The sequence below is a fragment of the Anarhichas minor genome, unplaced genomic scaffold (assembly GCF_050575085.1).
Source record: "Anarhichas minor isolate MPS153535 unplaced genomic scaffold, ASM5057508v1 ptg000017l, whole genome shotgun sequence".
NCBI lineage: Eukaryota > Metazoa > Chordata > Actinopteri > Perciformes > Anarhichadidae > Anarhichas > Anarhichas minor.
The window spans coordinates 13,763,452-13,774,454 of record NW_027466463.1 but is presented as its reverse complement, the minus strand read 5'-3'; the positions used below and the strand labels follow the sequence as shown (position 1 = coordinate 13,774,454).

General features: G+C 42.2%; 1 protein-coding gene across 5 annotated transcripts; it reads right to left on the bottom strand.

Moving 5' to 3' along the window:
* Nucleotides 1–87: 87 nt before the first annotated feature.
* On the bottom strand, nt 88–10,477 carry LOC142951893 (serine/threonine-protein kinase tousled-like 2). 5 transcript variants are annotated; one of them, XM_076093762.1, is made up of 22 exons: nt 10,338–10,477; nt 9,329–9,423; nt 8,036–8,107; nt 7,481–7,553; nt 7,320–7,357; nt 7,039–7,131; nt 6,288–6,359; nt 5,758–5,865; nt 5,159–5,251; nt 4,711–4,821; nt 4,481–4,617; nt 4,236–4,388; nt 4,021–4,087; nt 3,786–3,883; nt 3,594–3,675; nt 3,289–3,380; nt 3,057–3,146; nt 2,352–2,521; nt 1,599–1,737; nt 1,363–1,474; nt 1,164–1,271; nt 88–1,047 (listed from the first exon to the last, which is right to left on the bottom strand). In XM_076093762.1, exons 2-22 carry the CDS (start codon nt 9,419–9,421, stop codon nt 874–876), a joined length of 2,175 nt encoding a protein of 724 aa, XP_075949877.1. In that variant the 5' UTR covers nt 9,422–9,423; nt 10,338–10,477; the 3' UTR covers nt 88–873. The 5 variants fall into 5 exon arrangements, with proteins under 5 accessions (XP_075949877.1, XP_075949878.1, XP_075949879.1 ...); XM_076093763.1 differs by lacking the exon at nt 6,288–6,359; XM_076093764.1 differs by lacking the exon at nt 8,036–8,107.
* Between the last annotated feature and the right edge of the window lie 526 nt (nt 10,478–11,003).

Below are 11,003 nucleotides of genomic sequence, written 5' to 3'. Positions count from 1 at the left end.
GATTCAATAAATAAATACTAAGTATTGTCCTTTGCAATACATGTACTATTTGTCCACTTTCCCAAATCAAGTTAAGACACCACAGAGTTAATCAAATGTTTTTTTTAATGCTTTCATAATTATTTCTGTGTAATCTTAACTCTCATTACAGCACTCACTCACAGTCAGCCCCCCTATAAGGTTAACAGAAACATTAGAGGGGGTACATTTCATGGAAAAATATGGACTTAATTAAAATAAGCTGACTTCCAGTTATCCAGTAAAATATTTAGTCATTTATGAACCTCTAATAGTGCCATGTCATCAAGGTAGACCTTCAACTGTGGTCATCAGTCATTCTTTAAAAGTCCCAGGTTCAACCCTATAGGGACACATATTTCAAACTGACCACTTTAGTTCTGGAAAAGAGTTTGATAGATGATGCATTTTAAACAGAATGGGATGAAATTTCATTAATACTTCTTCCCAACCTTCCACAGAGTACAGGCAGCTGATCTTTCACACATGGCGTACTTCTCAGCCTGTCGGTTGTGCAATTTTTTCGGGTGCTTTTACTATTTATCAGGTAAAAAAGCCCCTTGAAAGGTTTTTGTTAGTGCATGCATATGGGCAAATCTTTGGGTTCTACTGAGCCCACAGACTGGCCCTTCATTTTTTTAGCACTTGGATGATCGTGGTGGGCACAATTCCTACTACATCACCACGTCATCCATCATTTTGGTTCCATTCACACTTTTAGGATCCCTACATCCCATCGTGCTCTCTGCCCGCTCACAATCAAGAGAGCAAAAGGAGGCGTTTGATCAAGTGTGCAACGTCTCTGCGCGGCTTCGTCCTTAACCGGGGTTTTATTCCGGTTTCTCTCAGCCCGTTTCAGTTGGAGGCACTGCTGCCATAGCAGCCGGAGGTGGAGGGAAGAGGAGGTGCCTGAGGTGTGCTGCTGGCCAGGGCTTTGCGAATGTGGGGCATTAGGAAGGGGTCGCTGGCCAACTGCAGCACATCCACACGGTCCTCCTTGTGATAAGCCAGGCAACGTCGAATGAAGGCCTATGAAGAGAAAAGGGGGTAAGAAACCGAGTAAGTGATGCTGTATATATGTGTATAAGTGTAATGGGAGCAGTGCAGTGACTTTAGAGTTTATTTTAGAGAAATGAGTGCCACACCTTTGCTTCCGTGGTGACCACGGGTTTGGGGGGAAACTGCACCTCAGTGGCTTTTAATATAGTGTTTTCTTGAAGGATGTCCTGCTGTGACTGGTTGTGACCGAACGGCTGGAAGAAGAGAAAAGGGAGGCGGTTAACAGAGAGCTGAAAAAAATCTCACAGCAAAAATCCCTGTTAAAGAATGCAGGTAAGTGGTTACCTTGCGTCCGTATAAGCTCTGGTAGAAGATGACCCCTACTGACCAAACATCCACCTTGTTGGATATTTTGGGGGGCTCCTTGCCCACCACAAAGCACTCAGGGGGCAGGTACCTGTAAGCCACACAACCACAACACGAGACTGAAAGAGGTTCTTTCAGCACCATCTTCAAATGAAGAGGGGAAGTGAATTCAATGAATGCTTGGTTACTGAATGCAGTGAAATGTGTCTATGTACCAGTAGGTCCCTGCTCCTTGAGAGGTCAGCTCCATGCCATCTGCAGAGTTGTAGCTGTCATCATCCATGATCTTGGACAGGCCAAAGTCAGTAATCTTAATCTCTCCACAAGCTATGCCATTAACTAACAGGATGTTTCCTAAAACCACAACAGTAAAAGCAACTGTTAAAGCAAAATAACAAACATATGACTGTAAACGGCCTTTTTTGGAGGAACAAATACATATTTTTCAATACACAAACGTATGTGCTAATATTGATCTCAATTATAATCTGACCCAGATTCGTTTGATGTTCGACTACGTTCACATTACGGGGCTAAATCCTCAATTCCAATTTTGCTCCCTTGATCCGATCTTTCTGCCTCAACTGTTCACGTTTGAAGTGACTCGTATCTGACGTCAGTGTCAACGGATCTCTGCCCTGAAACGCCTCGCATGCGACCAATAACGTAACACACACGTTGGACTAATCATTGGTCCGACGGCCCATTGTTCCAAAAATATAAACGGGATTTGTTGGAGTCATTACTACCAGACTCCGTTAACGTATAGCTCAATTTAATAGGGTTCCCCACATACGAAAGAGCTCGTCCTTTTTGCTTGTAATGTGAACATAGCCCTGAGTAACCTAAGATAGCATGTGGAATTGTTCAAAGTGGCAAATTCAGATTTGATTGTAGCTCTATAGACAGAGAATAGTGCTGTTTTTCACTATTCTATAACTGAAGGGGGAAGACAAAAAGACAAATACCGGGCTTGAGGTCGTAGTGGATGATGGGGGGGCGAATCTGGTTGAGGTACTTGAGAGCGTTGACTATCTGCATGACGATAGAGCGGCCCTCCTTCTCGCTCATCAGCTTATTTTGCTTCAAGTAGAAATCCAGATCGTTGCCGTCGCAGTACTCCAGCACTGTGCAGAACCTGCAAGCGGTAATCCAGCGGATCATTTGGGAAGTTTTCATCGCCTTTTAAGTTGGTTTGGCAAACAGTTGCTTATTTACACATCCAGCAGTTATGGATCAACATTATCATGAAGTTGGAGTAATGTTTCTGGCCACACCTGCAGCCTTTTAGATCCGTTTTAACGCTTGAGGTATATATATATATCTGGCTCTTTAGCTGCTAAATGCTCCGCTGTGTTTACTAGCTAGTTGCTAACTTTGTCTGTCTGCCATTTGGTACCGAGAACGGAGTATACAGTGAGTTTACACAGAAAACATCCGTATGAGAGCGATGAGAGGAAACCAAAACAGTTCAGTTGCAGACTGGAATGCGCTGAAACTCGCTATAAAGCTGTGTGGAAGCTGCAGATTCAGGTGCTTAGTCTCTGTAGGTTCATCACTACATAAGACGCATTGTTGTTTTTTTAAAATATAACGACGTTGAGCATTTCAATGTGGCGCATCCAGGCATTATATTTGACATTTATGAGCTTTATGTAAAATGATTCACTTACGAGTCTGTGTCGAGTGAGAAATAGTCGTAGAGTTTGACTATTCGAGGGTGGTCAAGTTCTTTGTGGATTCTGTACTCTCTACAGGCGTGTCTGAAAAGACATTAACCATTTAGTAAAAACATCACAAATAACAGTTTTAAGCTTGAAGATGTAAAAGTTCATCTAAGATCAAAACATTTCCAATGAGGCAAAGAAAGAAGAGCAGGCGCCGTGCACAGAGCTGCAGACTCACTTGTGGTAGTTGTGCTTCTTCTCCTCCCTCCAGTTCTTGTTAAGTTGGTGGATTTTAATGGCCACATACCTTTGCTCTGTCAAATCAAAAGCCTGCAAAAAAAAAAACATACCACATCAATAAACACAAAGTGAGAGAAGCCGACTAGAACCAGAAAGTTCCACTGAACGCTGTATCAGCAGCTGTTTACTGGATACAGAGTGTGAGTCACATCACAATACAATTCTGACCTTATGTTACTCAAAAAGACCCAGCATAGAGGAAAAGAAAGATTATATTATTAAGGTTAAATGGCACAAGCTTACCTTAAAAACTTCACTAAAGCCACCTCTTCCAAGTAAATGTAGCAGCAGATATCGGTCGTTCAGCGTGGGCTGGTCTTTGAATCTATAGAAAAATACTTTTTTTTAAACATTTGTCTCTTTCAAACTGTGTTTTTAAGATAAAAGCAGACTACAGAACTTGTGAAAAGCATGTTAAACTGAGACGATACATACTGCGAGTTGTCCTCGTTATGGATTCTCTTCAGCTCCCGAATGTGCAGGTTTCTTACGCGCTCCAAATGCTCCAGTTCAGCCTGGATCTCTGCTTCCTCCTGCGTACAACCACACAAATCTATCATCTCCCTCAACCCCTGATACACGGAAACAGGTAAGAGCAGTACTATCGGTCTCTAGGTTAGAAACAAATCCAAAAACAAAGAAAAAGCTGCTTTAAGTGGTGAACTGGTACCTTTTTTAGATAACCAATTCGAAGTTTAAAAATCTCCTCTTGCTCATGATATTCTGCCAGCGACAACCTGTGTGAGATAAAGTGGCAACAGTTTGTAATTTATAACATTATAACCAGGTCAAATGGATAAATAAAAAATAAGGAAATACAAAGCCTCCTTATTACAGATCTGCATCTACTCTGTGAAGTAATCGAGCTACTATGTGTAATCTTACGCTTCACTCTCCTGGCCGTTGCTCCTGCTCTTTCGTTTGTTCTGTTCCAGGCTGGGTGGAGGTGTCTGGGCCATGGAGGGAGGTTTCCTCTTTCCCAGTAACTTCCTCTGCCTCTCCATGTCCTCCCGCTGCATGTTGACTCGCTCCTGCTGCCTAGAACATGCAAGAACAATCTCGTGTGAACACCCTAGTGTGCAGATTGGACAAAATGTAAAACATATGTTTGTGCCTCTTTGCATGCTGACTTGATGAGGTTCTGGAAGGCATATCCATCCGTCCACTGCTCGGTGAAGGAGGCTCCATGCCGTACGGTGGTGAAGTGGCCCAGACGCAGACGATCCTGCATGCTCTTGTCCCTGCAAGCCATCTTCTCCTGCTTGGACTACGGAAAAAGATGCACGCTTCATCAAGCTAACACAAGCCGTCTCTCTCAAATAAACACATCTGTGCAAATGCACACTGTATGTACACGCACCTTCTCGATTAGGAGCTTCTTGCTCATGGTCACACACTTGTTCAGCCGTTCCTTGTAGCGCTCCAACATCTTCTGCTGCTCATCTACCTGCCGCCTCAAGTCACAGTTAGCCTGCAAAAAAACACAAAAACACATCATCACTCTGACATCTAATTGTAATGACAACATGGATTCAAGGCTGTTTTGTTCTTAAACTGACATGATGCTTGCTGACATTTACACCAAATGTATTTTAAGCAAAAAAAATGGCATTTGAAAATTAACGAGCACATCCTTAATATGAGCGGCAAGGTGCAGGTTAATTACTTGGTTGTGACAAGTAGTAGCACATATGTCGAGATTGTGAAGTGATTATTAAGGGCATTTGTGAATGGGCCTAATATTATACTTTTATATTCAGACCAGACGAAGTTCAGCTCATCAGATTTGAAATATGTTCTTATCCTACCCTCAGCAGGTCGTCTATCCTCCCCTCTTTCTTCTCCAGGTCAGAGTTCTTGTCCTTCTCCAGTGCCGTCAGTTTCAGCAGCGTCAGTTCTGACTAAGGAAGAAGGGCGAAGACGACGACAAGCCAACAGTTAACATCTCATCAGACTCAACTGATGCAGACACCCCTTTGGGCCAGTCGATAACAACACACACCATCATCTTAAATGTATCAAACTCAGACGTTGGTGTCTTGGATAGTAGACGTGCATTCAAAATGTTGACCTTTAATTAGGCCAATTAGTGTAATTTGCAAGGATAGCTGGATGTTTGTTGCACGTATTGTGTCAGGAGAACTGCAGTGTGGGTAGCGAGGCCTTTGGAAATGTGACCTTTAATTCTTGCACATCTTGAGCAACTAGTGTCATTTTTAAATGGCAAAACAAGGTGTGAAGATGCATCAAAAATCATCGGTTGTTGTAAGAGGCAAATGTAAAAGGCTGAGCCAGATTCAAAGCGTGCTTTAATTCAAAACCGAACAAAGAGGGGCTTTAACTTATACTGAAGGAAAAATCGGAAAAGTTGGTGTTAAGTTGAGGCCCAGGTGAGCCAGTGCTTTACCTGGATGGCTTTGTGTGAGCATGAGTGTGTGGGGGCCGTCTTCACAGAGCTGCAGGATGAAGAGTCTGTGTGGGCGGAGCCTGTGGACGAAGGACTGCCTTGCTGAAACTGCATTCCAGAGAGACAGGTAGAAAGAGAGAAAGGTAGAAAGACACATGGGGGAAAATATAACAATTGTGTAATAAAGACAGCAAAGGGAGATTATAAAATAGCTGAAAAAGTTAAAAGGAACAAATAATGTAGCTATTAAAAAATTGAAAATGTAATTGAACAATTACTCAGGCATTGAGTTGTCCAGTCCATTTGAAATAAATAAAGAAATAATGTTTCACTTTTGTCATTTCTTTTGCCAAGCATGACTTTGCTTTATGAGCCCAGAGGGGTTTAGAAAGGGCAGGTAATTATAGAGTGCTGTCAAATCTCAGTTTTAATGAATATGTTTTGTTGCACGTACATCTGTCACTACACGGGTCTTTTAATAGACCAAATTCAAATATGATAGAGAGTTCTTGAAAAACAATTGTACATACAACCAATATACACCGGAAGACGCTGTTTAGAAGGAAGTGAACACGGTTGTGTAGTTGTGATGAGGATGTTATCTTAACATAGAAGAATGAAAATGGGAGGTGAAGAGATTCTTAATTAGATTAATAAAACAAGATCGTCAGCAAAAGCCACTATACTTTTTAAAGTGCAGCCACCAGTTTTACATAATGTACACATGGTCCTCCTGTACTCCTCCCTGCCTTACATGCCAGCTCAACCTACAACCAAAGTAACATCTAAAAACATCAACACCAGCACTGAAAACAATAACGTTAGCTTGTTTGTATCTACGGCCAGAGTTTATCCTACATTCATCCTTCCAGTTAATAACCACACACACACACACTCAGCTGACCCGTCATGGCTACTCACTCCATTTCATGCTTGTTTTCCATTTCTGTTAAAGTCAAAAATATTTCAGTAAATTATCTCTTTCACAACCCCGATGCAAATTAATGTTCATCACTTCCACTGGCTGAATGGATCCAGACAAATCAAACACTTGTCTATTAAATGGATCAGACTTTGGTATAAAACAAAACTTTATTGATACATGCCTAACCAACCCTCTCCAATTAAGAGGATACCGATACTAAGAGAAAATAGACAGAGACCCATCAACAGACTAATTTGACACTGGCTAAAGCTTTACCAGCTGGTAAACCAACAGCAAACCAACTGAGGAGAAGCCAAAGCAGTAGAAGGCTAATGGAGATGGATGCTGGTGCTCACCAGAGGATTACACAGTGAGTGCTGGGGAGAGGAGCGCACCAGCATGGGGAGGCCCCGGGCCGGACTGGTGCCAGGGCCACTGCTACCAGTGAACTGGCCACAGGGCGGGTGACAGAGAGTGAAAAAACAAGAAAGACAAGAAAGAAAGAAAGAAGATAGAGTTGTTATTTAGGAAGAATGTGATGAAGGACCGTACTGGCAGAACGTGAGGGTGAAGACGTCGCACCAAAGTTTGAGAGTGATTTGAGACAACACACCAGTCACCAGGACGAGGTACTCACCTCAAAATAATCACTGATTTTGTGCCCTCTCCCTTTTCCTACAAAAAAAGTAAAACATTGTAATCATTTGATCCTATGCTATGTTCCTAAGCATATACACATACAGGAAAGCTGAACATTTTGAAATATGTTCTCTCTGTCAGTAAGTAGGTTGGACTTACCCTGGCTGTTGCTGTCATAGATGTCTCCTTTTCTCTTCCTGCATCTCTGGTCATTGGACTTCTTCTCTGGTGTCTGACATGAGCAAAAAAGCAGCACAGCTTAGCTTAGACGTTTACACCAATAGGTTTATTCCATTAGCCACATTAACGTAAAGACAAATACACTTTATTGACCAAATGAAGCCTTGCATCTTTAATTATGTGTATATGATTACACTCCTCGCTAGAAAGAAACGTTTCACCACAATGCAGTAAGATTAATAGCAGCTTCTTTTTTATGTTTAGTATTTAATATTTGGGTTGTTTATGCTCTAACTGGCACTTTTCATACCTGGAACCTTCAATTCATGTGTTAAAATCTTGGTTGCTGACATATGGATGAATAGATGAACCACACACACACACTGCACTGCACCCAAGTGTTAGCATCCACCACTGCATACATAATACTTGACCACTTGTCCAAAATCACAAACAATCACGAGGGATACCACTGAAAGCCAGAAAGTGCACACATGGTCAGAGGGCCTGCAGACAAGGGCACAGCCAACCAACCTCCAGTTCCCTGTCACTGAGTGATCCCGCACTGCACAGAGACTGGTTGGATGATTCACTGTTGGCTGAACTCTGGAACACAGAGCACACACACACATTAGACCTGCTTGATTAGTCATGCGCTACTCTGGTACGTAGATCCTTGTGAGTAGGACTGGAAATTAGACATATAAGCTATTTACATGACAATATCGAGCATAATGGATAATGCTGTTCTATACAAAAATGTGGATGAAGTACTCATGTACACCTTAGAGGGATGGAGTTTACACTTGTGATACAAGTTACTTCTGTTATTTTTCCACTCCTTGCATCTTATTTTTGTCAGAATTTCAGCACATGCATCGAACACTTATAGCGAAGACGCTCAGCTACGAGCGTATAATACACATGCGTCGCATTTTGAATCTACCAATCCTGTATTCACATCCTCTTGGTAAAATCAGTTGGTGTCATCATCCCACTAATGGCCAGCTGCACAGCCTGAAGAGACGAATAACAAACAGCAGGCTAATTGGTGCAGGAAGATAATGCTTTTAAAAGGCCAGCTGTCATTCTGCTGCTCAAGGTCACAAATACAGCAAGAAATGTTCAAAGTTTTTCTCCTAAAATATACTGTACACTACACATTTTCATTGTAATGTCTTGAACATTTACTGTAGTCATCATACTAGCAGCCTTAAATCATTCACTCTTAATACCACAGCGAGCAGGCCGAACAATTCATTTCACACTGTAAGCCGGAGCAGGAATGATAGCAAGTGCTTTTCTCAGGGGTTGCCATTTTGTCAAACGCACACCCACACACAGTAATACCCAGTTCAACAGCAGGGTTGCAGCATAGCACGCAGCCTACGCTGGGAGCTTCAGCTGCGCTGCCATTTCAGTGTCACTGGTCTCCACTGAAACAGCTCCCATGTCGGCCAAGACAGAGCTCGTCTTGTTTTAGCTTTCGCTCAGGAGACAAGATCATACCACCGAGGGAACCTCTTGAACACAGAGCATCAATCAAGACTGGAAATAGAGATGACTTCCAGAGCTAACATAACAGAGCTGACCGGCTGCTCATGTTTGCATCCACACACATGTATAGTGGGGTTGAGGGATGTTTGCTTGAAGGAAAACTGGGAGCTACTCTTTTTCTATCTCAAAATGTATTTAAAATGTAAGGAACCCTCGTTTAAATTTCTCAACAACAAAATACATTCAAAGCAACTCCTGATACATTGCATCTGAAGTGTAACATCTGCACAAACAATCCATACAACTATTATGCTCTTAAGGGATGCTAACCTTTGCCACACCAACTCCAGTGAAGCGAGCCTCAAGCAGTTCCTGCCTGCGTGGGTCCAGACCTAAAGCCTGGCTGTGAAGTCCTTCCATCATGCCTTGAAAGAGAGACACAAATAATGAATGCAAATGTAATGTATTGGACTAACTGGGTTGGGTTATTGTCACACAAGAGAAGAGGGAGTAGCACAAAAAAAAAAAAAAAAAAAAATCATAATTTCATTCTGTGTAAGAAAGCTGACAGGAAAGGTTTATTTTAAATAATACATTGAAATCAAGCAGAATTTAATAAATGTTATAGTTAAAGTTTTCTTTAATAAGATTCGATAACAGATTCTGGTTTATGGTGGACATTAATGTCTATTCTTTCCAACGTGTTGGGATGCAGGTGCACCTGTCATATAATGCATATTGGATATTCAAAATGACAAACCATAGATTCACTGAATGAGTGAGGAGAGCCACTGGTTCTGGACATTACTGGTGAGGGAGATAATTCCCCTCTGTCACCATTACGTTGCTAATTTAAATCTGAGAGACTTTTATCTGAAGGCCCATAAACGACAATAACTAAATAATAAATTTAAAAAATTGGTAATTAGTCTGACAACTAGAGAAAATGTGTTGCTTCATATAAACTTCCATGACAAAGCCATAGGCTCAACTTTATTTAAGTTAACCGATGTTTCAGCTGAACTGACAGCATGACAGATGATGGAAAACTCGTTACTGTTACTGACAGTATGCTGACTAACTCGGCTAACGCTAACTAACCTAACGTTAGCTGGTTAACATTGAATGCTATAATGCCGATCAAAATCCGGCGAACCTTTTAAGAAGAAAAAAAGCGAAACGCTTCCATACATTGTCAAGTTACTGTGAACCACTTAACAGTAGAAGAAGCAATTGTTCGAGGACAGGATAATAGTGGTTACTAGCATTAAATGACAGCTAGCTAAGGCTACGTGGTAGGTTACCTAGACTAGCAAGCTAACTGCGATAGAAGTCTCACCTGGAGCACCTCTCGCAGTTTTCACAGTCACTCGCAGTCCTACAGAGGATGTTGTCCGTCCATCCGGTGACAGAAAACTCCTCAACAACTCCCACACATCTCAAATAAAGTTGTCAAAATGAAGTTATCCATTTAGCGTTGCAGTTATTTCGAATCAAGGGAAGACATTTGTTAGCTTAGCTAATGCTAGCTAAGGAGAGTAGTGTGGCTGCTGGGTCCTGCCGGTGTCATCCGGACAGGAGGCCCTGATCCTCGGGGTTTCCTTGTCCGTTTTGTTGCCCTTGCACGGGCAAACCTGGAGCTGTCAACGCTCTGAAGCCTCGCAGCAAGTGTTGTCACATTTCGGCTTCACCCGGTTTTTCCTATTATCATTTAAGAGCGATGTAACGTTTACACCGGGAGGAGAAGTTCCGCCACCATAATAGAGTCCGTTCTTTAATTAAAGATCATTAACCCCTGCTGCAAGACCGCACAGGGCTCCAGGGAGAGCTTTATATGATTCCCATGCGTTTGTTTAACAGATAATGTAAACTGTTCAGGTCAGAACCTAGCATACGATAGGCAAGGCTGGTAATCCAACAGGCAACTGTCCGGGGCCCCAGGGACCCCAAAGAGTCCCAGGCTCATTTGTGGTGATTTGACAGATTTGTTTTGGAATTTTCACCA